Source organism: Aquarana catesbeiana, linkage group LG12 (assembly GCF_042186555.1).
Source record: "Aquarana catesbeiana isolate 2022-GZ linkage group LG12, ASM4218655v1, whole genome shotgun sequence".
Taxonomy (NCBI): Eukaryota; Metazoa; Chordata; class Amphibia; order Anura; family Ranidae; genus Aquarana; species Aquarana catesbeiana.
In genome coordinates, this window is record NC_133335.1 from 207,651,174 (window position 1) to 207,678,465 (window position 27,292).

The 27,292-nt window shown below is 44.8% G+C and overlaps 1 protein-coding gene across 1 annotated transcript in view; it reads right to left on the minus strand.

Moving 5' to 3' along the window:
* Nucleotides 1-27,292, minus strand: part of LOC141113460 (arf-GAP with SH3 domain, ANK repeat and PH domain-containing protein 1-like) — a gene marked incomplete in the record, with an annotated part of 303,097 nt that overhangs the window by 119,338 nt on the left and 156,467 nt on the right. Inside the window, 4 exon segments of the mRNA XM_073606564.1 lie at nucleotides 4,701-4,830; nucleotides 6,771-6,820; nucleotides 9,063-9,137; nucleotides 17,968-18,113. Of these exon segments, the coding sequence (XP_073462665.1) occupies nucleotides 4,701-4,830; nucleotides 6,771-6,820; nucleotides 9,063-9,137; nucleotides 17,968-18,113 (401 nt within the window).

Consider the following 27,292-nt stretch of genomic DNA (forward strand, 5'->3'; position numbering starts at 1 on the left):
ACCAAGCAATATAAGTCTTCCAGACCTTATGGTAGATCTTCCTAGTGACAGCTTTTCTAGTATTCACTAGGGTAGACACCACTGGTCCCGAGATGCTACTGTCCTTTAACACCCCGACTTCAATAGCCATGCTGTCAAATTTAGAGACTGTAAATTGGGGTGGAATATAGGACCTTGAGACAGTAGATCGGGGTGACTTGGAAGCATCCATGGCCCATCTAATGTCAGTCTCGCAATCTCTGGGAACCAGGGCTTTCTGGGCCAGGTTGGTGCCACCAGAATGACTGGAACTCCCTCTCTCCAAATCCTGTGCAACAAATTTGGAAGGAGAGGGATCAGAGGGAAAGCATAAACCAGGGAGTACTGGCTCCATGGAACTACCAGAGCATCTGTTCAGATTGCTAGAGGATCTCTTGTTCGGGACACAAACTGCTGTAGCTTGTTGTTGAACCTGGATGCCAGTAGGTTGACCTCTGGCCATCCCCAACATTGGCAAATTTCCTGGAACACCCCTGGGTGTAGGGACCATTCCCCCGGGCAGATCTGCTGGCGGCTGAGATAATCTGCCTTCCAGTTCTCTACTCCTGGGATATGGACTGCCGATAGAATCGAAACATGTCCCTCTGCCCAGGCTAGTATGTGGTTCACCTCCTTCAGAGCTGAATGACTCCTGGTACTGCCTTGGTGGTTTATATAGGCCACTGCAGTGTGGCATTGTCGGACTGAACCCTGATAGGGCAGTCCTGAAGCTCCACCGTCCAGGACCGTAGGGCCAGTCGTACTGCCTGTAATTCCAGGATGTTGATGGGTAGGATCTGCTCTGTCCTTGACCATTTCCCCTGAGCTGTAAGCCCTTCATTGGATAATCCAGGGCTTGTCCTCTCCTGTTCCAAGCCAACAAGAGGTCTTGTTGTAGAGGCCTGGAATGGAACTGGGCACTGCCTCGAAGGAGGACACCATCCTCCCTAGAAGACTCATACAGAGCCGAATGAAGGGTTGTCTGGTGCCCCTTATATGATGCACTTGATTCTTCAGGGCACAGATCCTTTGCGGGTGGCAAGAATACTCTTGCTTGGACCGTATCTAGGATCAGACCTAAATACTTTAGACTTTGAGCTGGTCTCAAGGTTGACTTTTCGGTATTTATGATCCAGCCTAAGCTTTCCAAATACCACACTGTGCATGTTATGCTCTGTTCTAGAGCCTGTAGTGAGTGATCTCTGAGCAGGAGGTCGTCCAGATTCCCGAGCACCAAGATCCCAAGGGCCCTTAAAAGACCCAGTACTGGTGCTAGGACCTTTGTGAACACCCAGGGAGCTGTAGCAAGCCCGAAGTGTAGAGCTACAAAAAGGACGTTCCTCTACTGCAAATCGCAGGAACCTGTGATAAGGGTGAAAGATAGGTAAGTGTAAATACGTGTCCTTTATATCGATGGAGGCTAGAAAGTCTCCCATCTGGAGTGAGGCTAGTACTGAGCGGACAGACTCCATCCGAAAGGACTGGATCAGTAGATACTGGTTCAGGGATCTTAGGTCCAAAATGGACCTTGTGTCCCTGTTTGGTTTTTGAAACGTAAACAGGTTTGAGTAAAACCCTGTGCCTTTTTCGGATACAGGAACCTCTACAATCACTTATTGGTGCACTAAATGATGTAGTACCTGAAGCAATAAGTCTTTTTGGAGAATCCGAGGGAACGCTGGATCCTAAAAACCTCTAAAGGGGGAACCCCCGCAACTCCAGTTTGTAACCCACTCATCCTGAATTATTGTTCTCCAAATTTCCGCAAAGTGCAGCAGCCTTCCCCCCACCCGATGGAGTGAGGGCGTCCCCCAAAAGGAGGGCTTGGTGCTAGGTTTAAAAGAATTTTGGACCCAAGGCTTTTTCTGGCCCTGGCCTTGCCGCTTGCCCCTGGCCCTAGCGCCCTATTGGCGGCGGAACTGCCTTGGCGCCGAGACATTTGAGGAAGCAGTCCCGTTAAACAAGGGACGCCTGGTGCTTTTCTTCACTGGAAGTAGAGAACTCTTCCCTCCGGAAAGCTTTTGGATATATTTGTCCAAATGATCACCAAATAAACGTTCCCCATGAAAGGGGAAACCTGCCAGTAACTTCTTGCAAGGAAGCTCGGCTGAACAGTTCTTAAGCCACAAAGTCTGCGCATATGTACAGACAAGAGAGCCAAACGAGAAACCTGCTGTATTGAATACTTTAAGGCGTCAACAGCAAAACACAGCGCTCGAGGAATATCTGCCTTATTTTCAGGCAGATCATCCTCCTGGTTAGGCCTTTACGAACTGGCAGATACCAATTGCTGCAACAGCTGGCTGAATAGCTGAACTGGCCAAAGAAAAGGAAGCCTTTAATAATGACTCCAATTTCTTGTCAACAGGGTCTTTCAAACCCTGTGCTTTATCTACCAGACAAGTTAAGTTCTTGTTTAAGGAAGAGACGGCTGCATCTACGGCTGGCATGCTCCACTTCTTAACAAACTTTTCATCCATGGGCTATAAAAGGGAAAACCTCTTAGGAGGAACAAAAATCCTGTCAGGATGTTCCCAATCAGCATATACCACCTGTTCCAACAAAGGCTGAAAGGGGAAAGCCTGTATGGCCTGAAGAGGCCTCAGGGATCCCAAAGAGGACCAGGGAGGCTCAGTAACCTCTGCAAGAGGCAACTTAAAGGCAAAACTAACCATTTCGGTAAGAGTCAGGATCAAAAGCCTGTGTGATTGAGAGGCAGACACCAACTGGATATCTTCCTGTCCAGATTGCTCGGAAGCAGACTCATCCGCCAAGTCATCCACAGAATCCTGAGCTTTAAGCTCTTCCCCAGCCTCAACCCATTCCTGCTCCAGGGAGGGGGATCTGTCACGCTTCCTGCTAACCTGTGGGATGGAGGCAATCATGCCAGCAATCCTGTGCTCTAAACTGGCTAGAGCTGAGGACAGTTCATCCTTAGTGATAAAGGGTGAAGCAGCAGCATTGACTGTAGGCACAATCCCAGATAGGCGCAGCGGCTCAGACTGCCCAGAAGCCTCTGGTCCTTCACGGGATACAACACTAGGGATACGACTAGGTTTATCAGGAACTACTGATGACATAGGTTTGCCCTTCCCTGTAGTGTTAGTCCCGTTCCTCTTTTTTGAAGACATTACTTAGCCACAAAAAGGGAGTACCTGGATGTAGTATTAACACACCTCAAATGGGAGACCCTTTAATAGGGCTCACCAAGCCCCTATGCAACAATCCTGCTAAGCACCTTTAGCCTGCCAAGCAACACCTGGTGACTCACGTGACCCGGGTAAGGAGAAATAAACCGCTGCAAATGCCTGGTTCAGAGCCTGCTCTGTGTACCACAGCTGCCTTCTGGAAGTCCTGCATGCTTAGCATATACAGCTTAAATAAGCTGGCTGCGCACCTGAACGTTCTGTGCACTGCGTGTGCACACGCTCATGCGTGGTCCCGGCGAATAGGCGTGACAGGCTACAGCGCATGTGCGGCGAAGCCGCGTGCGCCATGGCCGCCAAACTGCTGAGCCCAGCGTCGCTCTTGCAAACACACGTGAGCCATGGCGAACCAAGGCAAAATGGCGCACCACCGTGCACCATCATACAGGTAAAAAACAGCCAGACACAAGCAAAAAAGGTACACTTTGCAAACACCCACAGCTAGCCCAAAAAAACTCCCCCGTATGGTCACCGCACACAGGTGTCCATCTCTAGCTAGCTCGACTGATTGTTACAATCACTGGGACACCCCACAATAATTAAATAAAGGGGTTTCACTTACCCATCCAGGCGCAGGGCAGCTTAGAAACTAAGAGCCCGATCTTCACCCTTCACGGCGGGTTCTTGTCACTTGAGGACCTTCAAGGACTGGGTACCTTTTTCATGTTTAGGGTCCACTCCATTGGACCTGTAAAGCACCCTGCAGGAATGCCTTAGCACTGTGGTGTCCAGGATTCCACTTCGCAGGGTGAAGCACCCAGAGGCCGCATTACAGGCAAAACCTTGCAGGATCTTGAGTCTTCTTTGTGAAGCTCGGGTACCATTTATCTAAGCATATAAAGCCTGTGTCAAATGGATCCAATCAGTCAATCCCTTGATTCATTTAAGAACCTTTTGTGGGACTAGAGACCTGGAGCTCAGAGAGCTCAAACAACCGTGCCATCCACCTTGCAGACACTGGTAAAAAACTGAAGTACTTCCTGTATGGGAGGGGTTATATAGGGGATCACTTCCTGTCTAAAGAACTTTGGTCTACCAGTGTCCATTCATCTGGAGATGAAGTATAACCCAGCAGGTAATGAATATGAGCCTAACTCTGTGTCCCATGGTGTATGAAAAATAAATACTTTTTTAAGGCACTGTATGTGAAGTCTGTGCTAAGGGGCTGATAAACACCAGTGCCCTAGGGCTGAATTTGATGGGTCAGCTTAACTCATGAGAAAAGCTGGCTATACACATTAAATCATTTTTAGACGTAAGCTAACAAGCATTCATCTTCTCATTCATCTGATCACAAAAGAGTTAAATGTTGAACTGATCAAAAAATCTACCAGACACAATTCAGTTTCCTTCAAATTAGTCCAGCAAATCTTATAATGAGATCAAAGGCAATAGAGGGTGGTAGTCCTTGTAGAACTGCTGTTATATATACAGCCTAATGTTCATGTCGTACGTAGTGGGTTGAGAATTACTTACTTCACACATCTGCAACTGAAACATCCTTCGTTCCTTCTCCAGTTCCTCAGCGATTTCTCCTCCAGCCACCTCATTCCGCACCATTCCGTACTGCTTGGCCAGCTCCCTCTTCTCCTTCTCAATTTTAGTGCTGTTAAAAGACAAACACCATCTTGAAAGTAAGCACCACACATCTGGCTGACCAACACTTACTAGACAACTCTACAGAAAGATGGCCACAATTTTCCAAAATCTATCAGAAACATAAATACTCAAATACATTTTTTTTTACTTCTGGGTCCCCTAGAAAGTAGCAATATTTTCAGTACTGACCATGTGGAGTAAATTCCCTGCTGATTAGAATAGGAAAATCCACCACCTGACCTACTCATAACATCAATGTTGTAAATGTTGCTTGTAGAACTTTTATCGCAACCAAACCACTGAAGCCAGCTACAACCAACCTCCTCCTGCCCCCTCAGTCCTGTTGTGTTCTGAAATTTTCTATACTTATCTTTTACTGGTGCCTTCAGGTAAGTCACCTGATGCTGCAACGTCCTCAATGATGCAATGGGTGTTATTTAGGACAGGGGGCCATGATGGTGTCCCCACACTGAGACGGGCCAATGAAACTCTACACTCATAGGATGTGGGTTGAATGATGCTGGGCATCATTAGACTCAGAAAAGGACTGGCACTGGATCACTGAGAAGTCAGAGAGATGGCGCCAGAGATGTGGTGAGTATTGCAGCAAGAAACGCTATTTTATTATTACAATTGCTAGGGGAATACATTAAAAAAATATTTTTTTAGTGTTGGAATCTCAGTTAGGCTTTAAATGCTATCTGTGTCCCATCTAGGAGATTTTTCTTCCAGGTTGCAAACACAATGGGGTTGATTTACTAAAACTGGAGATGCAAAATCTGGGGCAGCTTTGCAAAATAGCCAATCAGCTTCTAACGTCAGCTTGTTCAATTAAAGTGTTACTAAACCCACAACAGTAAAATCAGTCTGTATATGCAGTAAAGCATGTTTGTTATACTCACTGTGGAACCTAAGGGGTTAAACCTCTGCATTGTGTAAAAAGGCTGTTTGATCCTGTCTTCTCTGATACCCCCTTCTTCCACTGTCCCCAATCTCTGCTGATAGCACAGAACCTCAGGGGGAAGCTGCACATGCTGAGTGTGGTGTGTATTGCTAGAGACTTCTTTTTTTTTTTTTTTGGGAAAGTGCACATGATCAGATCAGGGCCAATCAGCACTGTCCAGACAGAGGGTCAGGGGTCCTGCCGCATAGCACAATCAGGGGAGAATGAAAACTCCTCCTACAAGCCTTAACCAGACACCGATAGAAATCACAAGACTACTCTAACTGCCGATGAGAAAAGATATTTATAGTTACATTTCCATGTTCTGTGTACTGTGGGAGACCAGATATAGTGAATGCAGGCTCCTAGGTTTAGTAACACTTTAAGCTTTGACAAAAAACCTGGAAGATGATTGGTTTCTATGCAGAGCTGCACCAGCTTTTGCACATTCCAGATTCAGTAAAGCAACCCCAATATGTCCTTGTTGAGGAGATTTTCCCTAAGTCCCTGTTCCTGACGAACAGACCCTTGCTGTCTCAATTTGAGACAGAGAAAGGGGCCAAGGACAGAGATTCCCTAGTCCCTTTATCTGCAACCTCAGCTGCACTGGGCAGTGGATGAATTTCAAGTGCTCTGTGCTGAGCAGCTTTGCGTTCATTCACAAACATAAGCATAGTAAATACATTTAATTATACTTCAGTTATAAATGGACAAAGAAGTGATCAGTACTAATCACTCACTGTATTTATTCAGAAAAGGAAGGGGCTGGTAAATTACATATTTACTGGCCATTTCCCTGCTACCCATATGGGGACGGGGAGTCAGGGTAGCACACAGGGAGGCTTCCGGGCAGAAAAAAGAGGGACAGGAGAGGCATGGGAGTGGCATATACTGGTACCAATCCCCTGTATTTTCCTCCTGTGGCAACTGAATGCCAGCGGGAGGGAGAGGAGGAGAAGTAGGCTTCTCAGCTGCAGCATGTGAAGACATATTTTCCAACTTACAACTTGTTTTCATAATCCTTCCAAGCTTTTTCAAAAGGCTTTCTTAAATCCTATAAAAAAGAATAAAATACACACAAAAGAGTCAATATAAAAACACATTTACCGAACTAGTACATTTCAAGTACTGCTCAATTCACAAAGCTAACACACCAGGCTAAGGTTCCCCTATTGAAAAAAAAAGTGGCAGTTATTTTTAGATGCTTTTAATGAGATTTGAAAACTCCAATAACATGGCTGAAAAAAAGATCCTAGAGTATAAGAAATTAAGCCTACTGCTTGCTAATTTGACTTATATGTTTAAACCACCCGTTTGTACTTACAACTAAGGCATTTGGTAAAACTTCTATGAGGTTTTTCTATTACTAGACTAAGCATTGAGATTGCCTGTCTCAGTAGACAGGAAACCTAAAACAGCCAATCGTACAGCAGTAACCTTAACATTGATGTTGGAGAGAGAGAGGGGTGAGAGAGAGGGTGAGAGGGGTGAGAGAGACAGAGGGTTGAGAGAGAGAGAGGGGGGTGAGAGAGAGAGAGGGGGGTGAGAGAGAGAGAGGGGGGTGAGAGAGAGAGAGAGGGGTGAGAGAGAGAGAGAGGGGGAGGTGAGAGAGAGAGGGGGAGGTGAGAGAGAGGGGGAGGTGAGAGAGAGAGAGAGGGGGAGGTGAGAGAGAGAGAGAGAGGGGGGGTGAGAGAGAGAGAGAGGGGGGGTGAGAGAGGGGGGGAGAGAGAGAGAGAGGGGGAGGTGAGAGAGAGGGGGAGGTGAGAGAGAGGGGGAGGTGAGAGAGAGAGGGGGGGTGAGAGAGAGAGGGGGAGGTGAGAGGGGGGAGAGAGAGAAAGAAAGGGGAAGGAGAGGGGGAGAGGGGGAGAGGGGGGGAGAGGGAGAGAGAGGGGGAGAGAGGGGGAGAGAAAGGGAGAGAGGGGGAGAGAAAGGGAGAGAGGGAGAGAGAGAGGGGGGGAGAGAGGGGGGAGAGAGAGGGGGGAGAGAGAGGGGGGGAGAGGGGGAGGGGAGAGAGAGGAGGGAAGAGAGAGAGGAGGGAAGAGAGAGAGGAGGGAAGAGAGAGAGGAGGGAAGAGAGAGAGGGAGAAAGAGAGAGAGGGGGAGAAAGAGAGAGAGGGGGAGAAAGAGAGAGAGGGGGAAAGAAAGAGAGAGGGTGAAAGAAAGAGAGAGGGTGAAAGAAAGAGAGGGGGAGGGTGAAAGAAAGACAGAGGGGGGAGAGAGAGAGAGGGAGGGGGGGAAGAGAGAGAAAGAGAGGGGGTGGTTAGAGAGGGGGTGAGAGAGAGAGAGAGAGGGGGGGGGTGAGAGAGAGAGGGGTGAGAGAGGGAGAGGGTGGTGAGAGAGAGAGGGTGGTGAGAGAGAGAGGGGGGTGAGAGAGAGAGGGGGGTGAGAGAGAGAGGGGGGTGAGAGAGAGAGGGGGTGAGAGAGAGGGGGTGAGAGAGAGGGGGGAGAGAGAGAGGGGGGGTGAGAGAGAGGGGGGGTGAGAGAGAGGGGGGGTGAGAGAGGGAGGGGGTGAGAGAGGGAGGGGGTGAGAGAGGGAGGGGGGAGAGAGGAGGGAGAGAGAGGGGGGGGGAGGGAGGGAGAGGGGTGTGTGTGTGGTGCGTGACAGGGCACTGTGGGTTCCCCTTCCCTTGTGCCTCGCACACTTTTTTTCAACACTGGATGGCCCTAGTGCAAGGGGTGATAATACCTGGCACCCCCCCCCCATCCCGCATGCCTATGACACAATTAACAATCAAATATACACACAACAAAAAAAAGGAAAAATTTCAGAGAATACTACATACGGTTAACTAAACTACCCTAAAGAGATCCCCAAGAAATATCTAAATAAAAGAAAAATGGTATTTTCTTACAAGCAAATTTCACCTAATCCTCTAAATTAGCGAAATTGTTCAATAAAATTTCATCGGGGCAAAACTGGTCATTTCAACAAAAATCACTCCCCGCTCATTCCTACTCATCACGAGTGCAGAATAACAATTCTCTCTTGTACTCCACAGCTTCTCCCTTTTATCCAGGAATTCGTGAGCAAGGACAAACATTGTACTATTACAATATGAAGAATATATCCATTCCTTACGGCAAGTGAATAGGATGCAGCAGCATCCCCCCCCCCAACCCTCATAGAGCCAATATCTGTACCACCTATGATAGCTCAGGCAGTGATCAGGGGAATGTTAATCTCTCTCTATAATCTGTCACTATGTGAGTTTAGAATAAAGGGATCCTTGGAGTCTGCGCCTAAGGAGCTTACAGCCAAACTGCTGATTTCTGCAATGCTGCTTTTCTGTAACTCACCCCTTTCACTTCCTTCAGATCTCCTTTAACCAGCGCGTTCAGAAAGTAATTAATATTGTGATTAAAACTCTGCAGCTGTGTAAGACAAATGAAGAAAAATATGCAGATAAGCAAGGGTTACACTAATTATTCAAATAATTTCTCACACATAGTTCATCACTCTTGTCAGCATGACATCAATGCATATATTTCATAGTATTTGTCTTTCTGTCCTTACATAACCGTTGAGTTTAACCACTTGAGCCCCGGACCATTATGCTGCCTAAGGACCAGAGGTCTTTTTCCAATTTGGCACTGCGTCGCTTTAACTGCTAATTGCGCGGTCATGCAATGCTGTACCCAAACGAAATTTGCGTCCTTTTCTTCCCACAAATAGAGCTTTCTTTTGATGGTATTTGATCACCTCTGCAGTTTTTATTTTTTGCGCTATAAACGGAAAAAGACCGAAAATTTTGAAAAAAAATGATATTTTCTACTTTTTGTTATAAAAAAAATCCAATAAACTAAATTTTAGTCATACATTTAGGCCAAAATGTATTCGGCCACATGTCTTTGGTAAAAAAAATGTCAATAAGCATATATTTATTGGTTTGCGCAAAAGTTATAGCATCTACAAACTAGGGTACATTTTCTGTAATTTACACAGCTTTTAGTTTATGACTGCCTATGTCATTTCTTGAGGTGCTAAAATGGCAGGGCAGTACAAACCCCCCCAAATGACCCCATTTTGGAAAGTAGACACCCCAAGGAAATTGCTGAGAGGCATGTTGAACCCATTGAATATTTATTTTTTTTGTCCCAAGTGATTGAATAATGACAAAAAAAAAAAAAAAAATATTTACAAAAAGTTGTCACTAAATGATATATTGCTCACACAGGCCATGGGCCTATGTGGAATTGCACCCCAAAATACATTCAGCTGCTTCTCCTGAGTATGGGGATACCACATGTGTGGGACTTTTTGGGAGCTTAGCCGCGTACGGGGCCCCGAAAACCAATCACTGCCTTCAGGATTTCTAAGGGTGTAAATTTTTGATTTCACTCTTCACTGCCTATCACAGTTTCGGAGGCCATGGAATGCCCAGGTGGCACAAAACCCCCCCAAATGACCCCATTTTGGAAAGTAGACACCCCAAGCTATTTGCTGAGAGGCATATTGAGTCCATGGAATATTTCATATTTTGACACAAGTTGCGGGTAAGTGACACTTTTTTTTTTTTTTTTTTTTTTTGCACAAAGTTGTCACTAAATGATATATTGCTCACACAGGCCATGGGCATATGTGGAATTGCACCCCAAAATACATTTAGCTGCTTCTCCTGAGTACGGGGATACCACATGTGTGGGACTTTTTGGGAGCCTAGCCGCGTACGGGGCCCCGAAAACCAAGCACCGCCTTCAGGATTTCTAAGGGTGTAAATTTTTTATTTCACTCTTCACTGCCTATCACAGTTTCGGAGGCCATGGAATGCCCAGGTGGCACAAAACCCCCCCAAATGACCCCATTTTGGAAAGTAGACACCCCAAGCTATTTGCTGAGAGGCATGGTGAGTATTTTGCAGCTCTCATTTGTTTTTGAAAATGAAGAAAGACAAGAAAAAACTTTTTTTTTTTTCTTTTTTCAATTTTCAAAACTTTGTGACAAAAAGTGAGGTCTGCAAAATACTCACTATACCTCTCAGCAAATAGCTTGGGGTGTCTACTTTCCAAAATTGGGTCATTTGGGGGGGTTTTGTGCCACCTGGGCTTTCCATGGCCTCCGAAACTGTGATAGGCAGTGAAGAGTGAAATCAAAAATTCACGCCCTTTGAAAGCCTGAAGGCGGTGCTTGGTTTTCGGGCTCCCATACGCGGCTAGGCTCCCAAAAAGTCTCACACATGTGGTATCCCCATACTCAGGAGAAGCAGCAGAATGTATTTTGGGGAGTAATTTCACATATTACCATGGCATGTTTGAGCAATATATCATTTAGTGACAACTTTGTGCAAGAAAAAAAAAAAAAAAAATTTGTCTCTTTCCCGCAACTTGTGTCGCAATATAAAATATTCCATGGACTCGACATGCCTCTCAGCAAATAGCTTGGGGTGTCTACTTTCCAAAATGGGGTCATTTGGGGGGGTTTTGAACTGTCCTGGCATTTTATGCACAACATTTAGAAGCTTATGTCACACATCACTCACTCTTCTAACCACTTGAAGACAAAGCCCTTTCTGACACTTTTTGTTTACATGAAAAAGTTATTTTTTTTTGCAAAAAAATTACTTTGAACCCCCAAACATTATATATTTTTTAAAGCAAATGCCCTACAGATTAAAATGGTGGGTGTTTCATTTTTTTTTTTTCACACAGTATTTGTGCAGCGATTTTTCAAACGCATTTTTTGGGGAAAAAACACACTTTTTTAAATTTTAATGCACTAAAACACACTATATTGCCCAAATGTTTGATGAAATAAAAAAGATGATCTTAGGCCGAGTACATGGATACCAAACATGACATGCTTTAAAATTGCGCAAAAACGTGCAGTGGCAACAAAATAAATACATTTTTAAAAGCCTTTAAAAGCCTTTACAGGTTACCACTTTAGATTTACAGAGGAGGTCTACTGCAAAAATTACTGCCCTCGATCTGACCTTCGCGGCGATACCTCACATGCATGGTGCAATTGCTGTTTACGTTTGACGACAGACCGCCGCTTGCGTTCGCCTTAGCGCGAGAGCAGGGGGCGACAGGGGTGCTTTTTTTTTTTTTTTTTTTTTTCATTATTATTTTTTTGCTTTTTTATCTTATTTTTAAACTGTTCCTTTCATTTTTTTTTTTTTAATCATTTTTATTGTTATCTCGGGGAATGTAAATATCCCCTATGATAGCAATAGGTAGTGACAGGTACTCTTTTTTGAAAAAATTGGGGTCTATTAGACCCTAGATTTCTCCTCTGCCCTCAAAGCATCTGATGACACCAAGATCGGTGTGATAAAATGCTTCCCCAATTTCCCAATGGCGCTATTTACATCTGGCGAAATCTAAGTCATAAAATGCTCGTAGCTTCCGGTTTCTTAGGCCATAGAGATGTTTGGAGCCACTCTGGTCTCTGATCAGCTCTATGGTCAGCTGGCTGAATCACCGGCTGCATTCTCAGGTTCCCTGTTGAGACAGGAGAGCCAGAGAAAAACACGGAAGACGGTGGGGGGGGGCATTCCCTCCCACGGCTTGTAAAAGCAGTCTAGAGGCTAATTAGCCGCTAGGATTGCTTTTACATGAAAGCCGACCGCTGGCTGAAAAGAATGATACCAGGATGATACCTAAACCTGCAGGCATCATTCTGGTATAACCATTCAAAGTCGTGAATGGCGTACCTGAAGACAAAAAAATGGTTAACAATAAAGCACAGTAAACGGTAAAGTATAAAAAATTGCATACCTGAAAAGCAAACATGATAAAACATAATAACAATAAAACATTGCAGAATAGAATACAGTAAAAAAGAGCAGAACAAGAGAGAGAATAGAGAGAGAGAGAACAATAAAACGACAACTATTTTTTTTTATTTTATATATATATTTTTTTTTTTATACTTTTTTTGTAACTAACTTTTATAACTGTAACCGGTTCCAGGTTCGGGTCTCTCAAAATGCGATGGCATCTTGGGAGACCCTGTGAAAGTGTGCCTAGTCTGTGCAATGCTGTACCCTACGCTAATACTCAACTAGTGTATGGTAGCATTCAAAACATTCACCAATGCAAAGACCAGGATTGTCAGGACAGGAGGGACAATAATAGCGGGTGTCACGTCTATATCCGCGCTTGCTGCAGACACGACATCTTTTTGGGGGGGGTTCGTTGGGTAGGGGTACTCGGGAGGACATAAAGAAAATGCCTCTCATGCAGCCGACTGCATTTGGTTGGGGATGTGAATGGGGGAAGTACGGGTGCTGCAGAAGTGGTGGGTTCCCAATTAGGATTGGCGAATGCAGCAGGAAGGGCACTATGGGCACGACGGGCCTGTGTTTGTCTTCTTGGTGGCAGCGGGACACTACTTGTGCTTGCCACCTCACCAGCTTGAACTGCACTTATGGGACTCGCCACGTCACCAAGTGTTACTGCAGTGCTGGTTTGACTACGACCGGGGTGTACTAGGCCGCTGGTGCTTGCCAGTTCAATAAAAAAGCTACCAAAAAAACTGTTAGCGATCGCAGGGATCAGGCCTGACTCTGCGAACGCTGCAGTTATGCGTTTAGTGTTTTGTAAGTGTCAGTGATCGATCGGTACTGCACTTGGGTGGCCTGGGCTGGGCCGGGCGGAGGGGCAAAATGCAGGTGCTAGCAGGTATCTGGGCTGATCCCGCTAACACTGCGTTTTTGGGAACCCTAAACTGCTGGGGACGCTAGTATAGATCTGATCGGATCAGATATTGATTCGTTCAGATACTATACCACTAAGGGAGGTGTACGGTGCGTGCGTGGGTGTTAGCGCTACTGGCGCTAACCTGACGCTGCCTGGGGATGGTGCTTGCCAGTTCACCAAAATGCTACCAAAAAAATGTTAGCGATCGCAGGGATCAGGCCTGACTCTGCGAACGCTGCAGTTATGCGTTTAGTGTTTTGTAAGTGACAGTGATCGATCGATACTGCACTTGGGTGGGCCGGGCGGAGGGGCAAAACGCAGGTGCTAGCAGGTATCTGGGCTGATCCCGCTAACAATGTGTTTTTGGGAACCCTAAACTGCTGGGGACGCTAGTATAGATCTGATCGGATCAGATATTGATCCGATCAGATACTATACCACTAAGGGAGGCGTATGCTGCGTGCGTGGGTGTTAGCGGTACTGGCGCTAATCTGACGCTGCCTGGGGTGACGCATATCACCGCCGGGCGATCAGGGGGCTAAACCTTTATTCGGTAATAAACGGCGGGTGCCCTGACACTAAAAAAAATAAACAAACTAACCAGCGTCACCCGTAACAGTTATACGGTGATCAGTGGTGAAAGGGTTAACTAGGGGGCAATCAAGGGGTTAAAACATTTATTAGGTAGTATATGGGGGTCCCTGTCGCTATAAAACGCTGACGGCGAACCTAAATATTTAGGTCCCTAACTAGCATCACCAGCGACACTAATACAGCGATCAGAAAAATGATCGCTTAGCGACACTGGTGACGGGGGGTGATCAAGGGGTTAAAACTTTATTAGGGGGGTTAGGGGGGGTATCCTAGACCTACAGGGGGCTAATATTCACTGTCCCAACACTGTAACTGTCACAAACTGACACCATGCAGTAATCAGAAAAAAAAAAAAAAAACTGCTGGTGTCAGTTTGTGACAGGGAGGGGGGGGTGATTGGGGGGGGATCGGGGGCGATCGGGGGGGGGGGGATCGGGGTGTTTTGTGTGCCTGGCATGTTCTACTGTGTTGTGTAGTGTTGTGCACTCACAGTGAAGTCTTCTCTCCTCGGCGCTGCAACGGAATACCGAGCCGAGGAGAGATGACACCATTTCCTTTGCTGCTGTTTAGCATACAGCAGCAAAGGAAGTGATCTGATTGGCCGGCGGCGATCGCGAGGGGGAGGCCACGAACGGATGGCCTCCCCCTCACCTCTGATCGCCGCTGGACAAAAGACGACCGCCTCGGGCACCGGGGGGGGGGTCCGATCGGACCCCCCACCCGCGGAAGGCAAATCACGTATATATACGTGATTTTGCCTGTCCGTGCCACCTTGCCGACGTAAATCGGCGTGAGGCGGTCGTCAAGTGGTTAAAGTGGACCTTCTGTCATTTTTTAATCTTTCCAGCTATTAAATCTTCTGCCCTTGTTGTTTTAACTTTGGATAGTAAAACATTTTTTTTCTGCAGTAAATACCTTATACAGCCCACATCCTGCTTGTCTGGTAAAAAATCTAGGCTTATTATCATCTTATGACATCATGCACAGCTCTCACTCTTGTGAGAGTTTGCCAGTCAGGAAGGGGGGTGAGTCATAAGAGGGCCAATGAGAGCTGCAGAGCTGGAGGTGTGTCTGTGTAAATCCAGGAAGTGAACAGGCAGCAGCTTCAGCTGCCCAGAGTTAAAATGGCTGCAGCCAGACTCGGTGGAGGGAGATTCCTGCAGCATATTTGGCAAGTACAGAATCACAGTATATATAAAATAATATGCAAAGTGGTTGGAGGGAAGCTTCAGAATGTCAAAGATGTTTTTATTACAAATTATGTGAGCAGACTGCAGTTCCTCATTAAGGTAAACGTTTTTTATGCTTTTCCTTTATATTCACCTGGTGATCTGGCCAGTAAGGCCTTGTTTACCCATGCAGTTGAGAGGGGGGGATATTAAATACATGTGATTGAGACGCTTTTTACTGCCCCCAAAACACACTCTCTTAGGAGCAGATGAGGTTGATGCAACATGACAAACGCTATCCCCCCCTATCACATTAAGTAACGCCCATTGAACCCAACCCATTCTTGACATTCAGATGGTCGGGTCAGAATTTGGCGCAAACATCATAAAAGCATGGATCCATCCTGCCTGGTATCAATGGTTCATGGTGGTGGTGTAATGGTGTGGGGGATATTTTATTGAAACACTTTGGGCCCCTTAGTACCAATTGAGCATTGTTTAGATGCCACGGCCTACCTGAGTATTGTTGCTGACCATGTCCATCCCTTTATGACTACAGTGTCCCCATCTTCTGATGGCTCCTTCCAGCAGGATAATGCTCCATGTCACAAAGATCAAATCTTCTCACCACTGGACAATGAGGTCCCTGTACTCCACTGGCCTCCACAGTCATCAGATCCCATCCAATAGAGCACCTTTGGGATGTAGTGGGATGGGAGATTCCCATCATGGATGTGAAGCCGACAAATCTGCAGCAACTGCATGATGCTATCATGTCAATATGGACCAAAATCTCTGAGGAATGTTTCCAACACCTTGTTGAATCTATGCCATGAAGAATCAAGGCAGTTATGAAGGCAAAAAGGGGTCCAACCCGGGACTACCAAGGTGTACCTAATAAAGTGGCTGGTAAGTATAGTATGTAGGGTCCATCCAAATCTACTAGTCCACCTGACACTACCCTCCCCAGACAATGCCGCCGTCCAATGGTGTCTCTGTTGCCCCTTCATTCAGAATGGAGACACCCTAAGACAGGAAGTGTGTTGATGGCCAGACCACCATGTGAAAAGAAAGGAAAAAGAAAAAAAGCCTAAAAAAAGAAAAAAACTCAAAGAGCTACCAAGGACTAATAAGCTGCAATATAATACATTTTTGGTTTTGGATTTAGACATGCTTTATCTACTCTTCCTCACTATGGAAGTCAGTGGGTTGGGCCTATTTACTGAAAGCAATGCACCCCCTGTGCGTCTGCTTATCTCAGCAGTTGCTAAAAATGGTTGGCGAAATGAGGCGTCAAATAGAGAGCTGCCTTTAGTGGCCAATCTCCAAGGTCACTGCTGGGAGGACAAGCAGGATAAGCTGAGCTGCTTGGTCACTATTTAGAGGGTAAGCAGAGCTGCTAAGCAGTGCCGGAAAACAAGGTCATCTAGCACTCAGGGCAAAGATGCCACACTGCACCCCCCCCCCCCCCCCCCTTGATGTACAAGCCTAGGGGATCCTGCGCCCAGCAGACACTTGCTTGTCAAAATCACTGCAACTATCACTACTCCTGTCAGCCTTGTAACAAAAGGAAGGCACCCCCCATCCTATAGTGAAAAATTGTGCCCAGGGCAGCTGCCCCTCTTGCCCCCACCCTTTGTCCTGGCCCTGCTGCCAAGTAATGGCTGGAAGAAGGAAGGTGAGTAAGCTGAGCTGCTAAGTTAATGCTGTGAAAGGGAACAGGGGGGGCTGAGCTACTGAGCCACTGCTGGGAGAGGAGAGCTAAACTACTGAGTCACTGCTAAGAGCTGGGGGGTCACTGCTAAAAGCTGGGGGGTCACTGCTAAGAGCTGGGGGGTCACTGCTAAGAGCTGGGGGGTCACTGCTAAGAGCTGGGGGGTCACTGCTAAGAGCTGGGGGGGGGGGTCACTGCTAAAAGCTGGGGGGGGTCACTGCTAAGAGCTGGGGGGGTCACTGCTAAGAGCTGGGGGGGTCACTGCTAAGAGCTGGGGGGTCACTGCATGCAGCAGGGTAAGCTGAACTGCTTATTCCCTGTTTAGAGGGTAAGCTAAGCTGCTAAGTAACAGGAAGAAAGTTTGGATTACTTCAGTGCTTCTGCTTGAACTTTGAAGCCTGCAGCTACAGAGGTCAACAAAGCAATTACCATTTGCTATACAGTAAGAAAATGTAATAAAATTAATGTACATAGTCTGACTAGATTTGCAGCTTAAAGTGTTACTAAACCCACAACATTAAAATCAGTCTGTCTATATGTAGTAAAGCATGCTTGTTATACTCATAGTGGAACCCAAGCTGTTAACCCTCTGCATTGTGTAAAAAGGCTGTTTGATCCGGTCTTCTCTGATCCTCCCCTTCTTTTACTGCCCCCAATCCATCTGCTGATAGTACAGAGACCTGGGGTCACTCTGCACATGCTCAGTTTGGTGTGTATTGCTAGAGAGTTTTTTTTTTTTTTTTTGGGAGGGTGCATGTGATCAGCACAGGGTCAATCAGCACTGTCCAGACAGAGGGTCAGGGGTCATGAAGCCTCATAGGACAGTCAGAGGAGAATGAAAACTCCTCCTACAAGCTTTAACCAGTGCTCAGCCGGACAATGATGGAAGTCACAAGACTGCTATATACCGCTGATGAGAAAAGGTATTTAACAGGTTATATTTACTAAAATAATTGCATTTCCATGTTCTGAGACCACATTCAGTGAATGCAGGGTCCTGGGTTTAGTAACACTTAGACATTTGCTGCACTATTAACAATATCAGCACAATGAAAATATACTATACTATCTTTTTAAATCATACCAAGTTCTTCATTGGTGTCAACAATTCCTTGGACAACTCAGCAAAGGCACTGAAAGCGTTGCTCAGAGCTTCCTCTCCATTGTCCCTGCAGTTTGATGATAACTTTTCCAGTGTGGCAATATAAACCTCAAGGTGCGTGATGTGCTCTAAAATTGAAAAAGACAGATCTAGAGGTGAATTATGTGAAACAGTATAGCTGTCAGCTGAGTCAAAAGAATTATTTGTTTTACATATTTATTATACAAGTTATTCTGCAGCATTTTCAAGCATATTTTAAATATTCGCATCCATCCCTCCCGCTGTGCGCCTTACACACTCCAATGCCCCGTACACACGATCGGATTTTCCGACAACAAAATCCATGTTTTTTTTCCCCGACGGATGTTGGCTCAAACTTGTCTTGCATACACACGGTCACACAAAGTTGGTCAGAAATTCCAAACGTCAAGAACGCGGTGACGTACAACACGTACGACGAGCCGAGAAAAATGGTTCAATAGCCAGTGCTGCTCTTCTGCTTGATTCCGAGCATGCGTGGAACTTTGTGCGTCTGAATTGTGTACACACGATCGGAATTTCCAACAACGGATTTTGCTGTCGGAAAATTTGAGAGTCAGCTCCCAAATTTTGTATGATGGAAATTTCGATGGAAAATGTCCGATGGAGCCTACACACGGTTGGAATTTCCGACAACAAGCTCCTATCAAACATTTTCCGTCGGAAAATCCAACTGTGTGTACGGGGCATTAGGCCGATTTAGTCCATAGTTAAATAAAGTGGAACCCCAAACAAACAACTAAATGCACAATAAAAATGTATAAGAACTGATCTAACTTCCAAAATATTTAAACTTATATGCAACCAGTCTTTTGATTTGTAAACTTTTGCCACTCTCCACAGCAATGAGGGTAACGCAATCATTGACAGTTCTGAAGCTTACCGCACATTGGGCAAATGCACTGTGAAAAATGATTATTCAAAAATCTATTGGACGGGAAGGCCACAAAACTGAAGCAGGGAATAATGGCGTCACCCTCTTGGTTAGAGTGTGGTAACAGCGTAAAATTGTCCTCCTCCACTGGAAAAGCACTTCCCCTCCATCCCTTCCATCCCTTAAGGAATGGAAAGATTACATGGGTACTACTTTAATATATTAATGGGTTGTTTACCAGAACTGTGGATGCCCCGCTAAATTTGAGAGCGTTTGGGGTGGGGGGGGGGTAGGTTGGCTTGATGTACCAGGATTGCCTCCAGTAGACCTGATTATTGATAGGATACTGAGGTAGAGTGCCTTTGATTACTTAATGTTAGTTACTAGTATCTGACTTTGGAATATGCCATAGCGGTGCTCTATTGGTACTGTCATTTCTGTTTTCAGCCACTAGGTGGGGTTGTATGTTCTCTTCGGTGGGCTGACATCTGTACAGGGGGTCCCCGGGTTACGAACGAGATAGGGACTGTAGGTTTGTTCTTAAGTCGAATTTGTTTGTAAGTCGGAACAGTACCTTTTTTAAAGTACAAATCCAGTCTCAGAGTCAGGAAGTGAGATTAAATCCATCTAATGAGGATACAGACAGTATAATTTTTTTTATTTTAATTATTCTTTACTTTTTTTAATTACTTTGTTATTTTTTTTTAATTTAATTAATACTGTATTTCTTATTTTTTTTATTTTTTTATAAATTTTTTTTCACTTAACTTTATTGCTATCACACAGGAGAAAACAATTCCCTGTGTGATAGCAATTGGAGGTGACAGGTTCCCTTTATTGACCCTGTCACCTCCTAGCACTGCTAGATTTTCTGTCAGAGCTGAGAGGGGAGGAGCACAGCTCTCCCCTCTCACTCTTTACATGGCGGCAGGGACAGGAGGAACAGGTACAGTACACTGCATATTAAGCATATTACAGTACTGCTCACAGGCTGTTACAGGCTGCTCACCTGATGGCACAGCAGGGAGATGGATAGATGCTGTGTCCAGGCAGGCTGGCCGCGGTGCACCTCCGCGGGGCAGCGCTCGTAGGAAAGACCGGGGATCCTGGAGGCTTCACTAGGCCGGACAAGGCCGCGGTGACGTCACTCGGGCCCCGTTCGTAAGTAGGGGTCGTTCGTAAGTCGGATGTTCGTAAGTCGGGGACCCCCTGTATGTAGATCTATGCAGTTGGAAGCTGTAATTGACTATTTGTTTTTGTACATTACAACTTTACATTCTTTTGTGAGTGTTTATGGAACATGTATGCTTGAATGTGTTCAAATAAAACTTTCTTCTGATTAACCACTTCCCGGTGTTCTATCGATTTGTGCCCTCCGTCCAAAATAGTGCCCGCGCATGTGCAGAACGGAAGGGCACTCCAGCTGATGTGCCGATCAGCTGGAGTAACGTCACCATAGCGCATGCACACATCATAGGAGCCTTGCTGTAAACCCACGGCGCAATAGTGAGGCACAATATGACAAATACGGTGTCCCTCCGCTGCTTGCATAGCATTAAATTGTGCCCGTAAAATGGCATGTCCCATCGAAAAAAGGCTCCTACGATGTGCGCATGCGCTATGGTGACGTCACTCCAGCTGATGCGCACATCAGCTGGAGTGCCCTTACGTTCTGCACATGCGCCGGCCTTTTTTGACAGAACACCGGCCGCGCTATAGCCGAAAGACAGCTACAGCACGGGCCTTAATTGCCGGGAGGGCGTCAATAGATCGGTAACCGGCTTTTTTTGTCCTCACACTGACAGCGTGAGGAGAAAAAAGAAGTCCATCACCAGCTTCTGTCAAAGGGACAGCGGTCCCGATCAGGGAGAGCTGCCACCGCCTCATCTGTGCCTACCAGTGCATATCAGTGCTGCTAATCAGTGCCACCTATCAATACCACCCATTAGTGCCGCCTTATCAGTGCCCATCAATGCAGCCTATCAGTGCCCATCAATGCAGCCTCATCAGCGCACATAAATGAAGGAGAAAAATGACTCATTTGCAAAATGTTATAACAAACAATAAAAATTTTTTTTTGTTTTTTTTTTTAACAAAAAATAAAAGCCCAGCAGTGATTAAATACCACCAAAAGAAAGCTCTATTTGTGGGGAAAAAATGATAAAAAATGTATTTGGTAGAGTGTTGCATGACCACGCAATTGTCAAAGTGCGACAGCGCTGAAAGCTGAAAATTGGCCAGGGCAGGAAGGGGGTTTAAGTGCCCAGTAAGCAAGTGGTAAAAAAAAAACAAAAAAAACAAGACAACACAAGACTGGTTGAACAAAATTAAAATTTAGGCAAATGAACCATATATAATCCTATATATGTAATTAATTTATGAATGCAGCTCTTTGGCTAGCGTTCCACTTTATTATAGTATGTTTTTACCATTTCGTCTTAAAGTATAATTGTCACAAGTTCACAATAACATTGCTTTCATTTTACATTTCCGTTGACATGAATCTGAACCCTGCCTACTTTCATTCAATTGTCAGAGGGCAGTAGAGGCTCTGGCACTTCAGAGCTGGACCTTAGGGGGTGGGGTTTATACTAGGTGGGGGTGAGGCTTAATGGTGACATGGGGAGAAGTCAAGGCCCTGTGTAAAGCCCAGATCTAGGATTCTAGAATCCTCACAAGGGCGCAGGGGCTAGTTTGAAGAATAATATATGTGCTGGCAAGAAACACAATGCACCGCACATTTTAAACTTAGTCAATCTCACTGTCAAGACAAACTTCACTTAAAAAATAATACAAAAAAAAAAAAAAGAAAGAAAAGAGCACCTTAGATATATAACCCCAAACTGTAAGTCTGCTGACTTATCTAGTTCACATTAAAGGCAGTAAAGAAACATGGCTGATGCTTCTTGAGAACATAGTCATAACGAAAGCTTAAATCCAGATTTTTTTTTTTTTTTTAGTTTTGAATGGAAAGGGGAAGGGTTGATTGCGATTTTTCTATAACACTTAAAGTGGTTGTAAACGTTCAATTTTTTTTTTTATTTACAACAACATCCTCTTCTTCTGGAGTTCACCGCTGGCGCTCCTGGCTCCTCCTCTTCATCGGGTGCCCCCACAGATAGCCGCTTTCCATGGGGGCACCCGTGCAGGCTTGCTCCCGAGTACCGCTGCTGTGTCCATTGACACAGACAGCGGGACTCGAACCCGCCCTCCACTCCCGTGTCACAGCTTTTGATTGACAGCAGCAGGAGCCAATGGCCTTTGCAGCTGTCGGCTTGTAGTTCTCAATGAACAACCATGGCGAAGTTGAACGCTCTGGTAGTTCATTCTTTCTTCCTGTTAGTGTGTATATGCCTGCCCATATGAGGTACAAGTCCTGCCTGGTACCCGCAATCTGCTTTTACAGGCCGAAAAGTAAAAAAAAATAATAAATGCACATTTTTTTACCTGCAAAAAGATGACATTTTATTTATTTATTTATTTTTTAAAGATGAACCTATTCTTTAGGCCAGTGATCTCCAAACTGTGGCCGAGGGCTAGCTTTTATCCGGCCCTTGGGGCACTTTTCCTCCCAATGATATGTGGCACTAACACCAACAGTGGGACATAATTCCTGTCGCCAACACAAATGATGGGGCACTATTCTTCCCACTGACACCAACAATGGGGAACTATTCATGTCACTATAGAATGGAAATAGTTAAAACTTTTTTGAACTCCTTATAACAACAATCATTAGGGCTATCATGATATATCACAGGTGCTTGCTCATTTTCCCTCCACCCTGTCCCTCTGGGCAGTCCAACAAAAGGGTGGTCTCTCGCAAGTTCTGTGGAGGAAAGGATTGCCCCGAGAGGTATAAAGACCTGCACGGTGCACGGAGGCTCCGGGATCATCGAAGCTTGATTTTAAAATATTTCTGGCTGTAGGACATAGTTTTCTCATCAGAAATGGTAAATATACACCATCTTACACATGATGAAATGTAATGCATAATATAAAAAGATGGCTTATCCAAAATATAATATAAAAAAATCAGATGTATAAAAATCCGCCCACTCATACACCCAAAAACGCTGCGCTGATGGCAAAAACCTAAATCTGAGCTGCTGCTTAAATGATAAGTATACAGTAAAAAATTGATTCACCACAAACTCGCTCCTAGTGAACTCAAAATAGCAGCGCTAAAGGTGATCCCTAATCAAATAATGAGGTGTAGTGAAGAGTGATAAGCTGATGTATCAACCTGTGCAATGATTACATCACGTCCTCATCCTTCATCATTAATGTGCATACAATGATATACTCAAAAAAATCACAAACGAATGGTGCATATAGACCAATTGAGTGAATAACGTATCTGTGCACATACAAATATAATGTGAAAATTATAACTGAGAGCCAATGTGAATTAACTCGCAAAAAAATTATTATATCTATAAAGTGTGTCCACAAACAATCCAAAAGTAAAATAGTCCAAAACAAAATCCGTGACGTGTTGTAGTGCAAATCTTCTACTTAAATGAATCTTCCACCGCACCTCTGTGACTGTGAATCCACTCCCCTTAGGTGAATGCACTCACCAGCTCCTTTTGCCCACACTCTCGTGTCAGGGCCAACAAGCTTTTATCCCACACTCACAAGGGATAAGATTGATCTTCAGTGGTAAACCTGTACACCTTTACTTCTCCAAAGTGTAATGCCCAAGAGCTCTCTCCACATGAAAAAAGAAAAATAATCCAATGGTGCAATAACGTAATAAAATTTATTAAAAATCAAAAAGCCCCTTCACCATTGCACTCACATCTTTAAAATTCACTGCAGGCTCAACAGTAACACAGCACAGCAAGTTGTCACAGCATAAAAAATGAAGTAAGTAAACCAGTGTGTGGTGGTCACGGCGGACCCAGGTACTGCGCTCTCAAAATACCCGTCTCACCCGATCCCTGGTGTAGATGTGACCGGCTTCCACCTATCCTCGTATGGCGCTCCCTGTCACAGCGTCCTACGTCACTCAAAAACGATTGCCGTGTAGCCACGCCCCGACATGTTTCGTCATAAAGACTTAGTCATGGGATTGGCTACACGGCACGGCAATCAATCTTTTATACCCATAGCTTCCGATCCGGGCGGAAGACCCATAACTGCGCCTGCGCGCTTTCAGTGTTTGATCCGAGCGGAGATCGAGGGAACGCGCATGCGCAGTGCCTGCAGTGAATTTTAAAGATGTGAGTGCAATGGTGAAGGGGCTTTTTGATTTTTAATAAATTTTATTACGTTATTGCACCATTGGATTATTTTTCTTTTTTCATGTGGAGAGAGCTCTTGGGCATTACACTTTGGAGAAGTAAAGGTGTACAGGTTTACCACTGAAGATCAATCTTATCCCTTGTGAGTGTGGGATAAAAGCTTGTTGGCCCTGACACGAGAGTGTGGGCAAAAGGAGCTGGTGAGTGCATTCACCTAAGGGGAGTGGATTCACAGTCACAGAGGTGCGGTGGAAGATTCATTTAAGTAGAAGATTTGCACTACAACACGTCACGGATTTTGTTTTGGACTATTTTACTTTTGGATTGTTTGTGGACACACTTTATAGATATAATAATTTTTTTGCGAGTTAATTCACATTGGCTCTCAGTTATAATTTTCACATTATATTTGTATGTGCACAGATACGTTATTCACTCAATTGGTTTATATGCACCATTCGTTTGTGATTTTTTTGAGTATATCATTGTATGCACATTAATGATGAAGGATGAGGACGTGATGTAATCATTGCACAGGTTGATACATCAGCTTATCATTATCCAAAATATAATCTGTATTTCTCTTTTTTCACATAGACAACAACTCCCTTGAAGAAGACCAATAATTAGAAGGGTCGAAATGCGTAGGGATATCATGTTCGCTGTTCAGCACACTCGCAGTTCATTCAGTCTTCCACTAGCTTTGTTACGAAAAGCCCATACGGGGATACGGGCACAACGTTAGAGGAAGATTGTTCAGGAGCCGAACATTGCACCCTCAATCTGCTGATCATGGGTGCAATGCTCTGCACACTCCAGTAAAAAAAAATAAACAAAATAAATTAATGCACATTTTTTACCTGCAAAAATACGTGCAATATTTTTAAATTTTTTTTTTTTTTTTTTTTGAAAGGTAAGCGTAGCCTTTTAAAAACGTTTATTTGTTACATAACTTAGACCCATATACTCTACTGGCTCTAATACAAGCAAAATCCAATTCACTTTAGCAATTATATTTTCCTTAAAGTATGCAGAATATTACCAAGCAGTCAATTTGGGTTAGCTTATCAAAGGCATTTTTCTTAGTAAAACTCTGTGAAGTCGAAGCAGCTGACTGCAGCAGCTTGCCTAATGAATATAGGAGACAGGCTGCCAAATGTCCCGTGCCCTGTCCAGGGTGCTGAATACAGATTAGGCTCAACGCACTACAAGGATAATATGTGGATTTCATATTTAAGAGTCAACAAAGGATACCTTAGGAACGGACTCACCTGAGAATGAAACATAATGACACGGCATCTGTTTTGGGGTCACAAAGGCTAATGTTTTTGCTCTGATCCTAAGAATATATCGGTAAAGGTTAGCTGCTTTCCTGTGTGCTCTATGCCAACCCAAAACAGTTCCTGCCATCAATGTACCCATGCCTAAATGAAAGAGCGACCATAGCTTTGAAAAGCAAAATATGACATAAAGGGGAAAGATGTGGGAGATAGGGGCAGATTTATTTATTTTTTTTATTATGACAGTTTTGGGTTCTTTTATACTTGCCTACATTCCTATTGCCATTCCAAGCTGCTTACCGCGCAGAGTGCCTGGTGCAGCACAGCCAATAGCTACAATCCTCAAAGACTGGGCCAGATTTGCTTCACTGGAACCTAGACGCACATTTTGTGACCTAATTTTACACCCCTACTTGACCCATTTAACACACTGCATTGTTTTACTAGCCTTAAAGTGATTGTAAAGGTTCTTTTTTTTTATTTTAAATAACAAACATGCCTATACTTACCTGCTCTGAGCAAGGGTTTTGCACAGAGCGGCCCTGATCCTCCTCTCTATTGATCCCCCTGGCGGTGCTCCTGGCTCCTCCTCTTCATCGAGTGCCCCTAAGGAGAGCCGCATTCCATGGGGGCACCCATGCGGGCACGCTCCCGAGTCCTGCTGCTGCGTCCATTGACACAGACAGCAGGACTCACGTTTCACTGGATTTGATAGACAGCAGCGGGAGCCACTGCTGTTAATCTATCCAATGAGGACCCAAAACAGCAGCTGGAGCTGCTGGGCTCCTGCTCGTCGCTGGAACGATCGAGTTCAGGTAAGAAAGGGGGGGGGGAGGTCTAGGGGGGTGCTGCAGCACAGAAGGTTTTTCACCTTAACCACCACTTCAGCTCCGGAAGAATTTACCCCCTTCCTGACCAGAGCGTTTTTTGAGATTCGCCACTGCGTCGCTTTAACTGACAATTGTGCGGTCGTGCGAAGTGGCTCCCAAACAAAATTGATGTCCTTTTCTTTCCACAAATAGAGCTTTCTTTTGGTGGTATTTGATCACCTCTGCGGTTTTTACTGTTTGCGCTATAAACAAAAAAATAGCGACAATTTTGAAAAAAAACGCATTATTTTCTACTTTTTTGCTACCATAAATATCCCCAAAAAATATTTAAAAAAAAAATTTTTTTCCTCAGTTTAGGCCGATACGTATTCTTCTACATATTTTTGGTTAAAAAAAAAAAAAAATCGCAATAAGCGTTTGATTGGTTTGTGCAAAAGTTATAGCGTCTACAAAATAGGGGATAGTTTTTTGGCATTTTTAGTGATAATTTTTTTTTTTTACTAGTAATGGCGGCGATCAGTGATTTTAATCGTGACTGCGACATTATGGCGGACACATCGGACATTTTTGACACATTTTTGGGACCATTGTCATTTATACAGCAATCAGTGCTATACAAATGCAGTGATTCCTGTGTAAATGACACTGGCAGTGAAGGGGTTAACCACTAGGGGGCAGTGTAGGGGTTAAGTTGTCCTGGGGAGTGTTTCTAACTGTGGGGGGGGGGCGTGGCTACGTGTGACACGTCACTGATCTCTGCTCCCGATCACAGGGAGCAGAGATTAGTGACACTGTCACTAGGCTTGTTTACATTAGCATCTCCCCATTCTTACTGGCGCGTTTCGGCAATAGCCTTAGTCGTAGCTACGACTAAGGCTATTGCCGAAACGCGTCAGATTGATTGTTTTATTGTCACTCTGATGTACCAATAAACGACACTTCAAGGATTACAGTTTTGCCGGCTCTCCTTATTACCAGGTCATCAAATATACTGACGAAAATTTTTGTACGAATGTTACATATACATTTAATAAT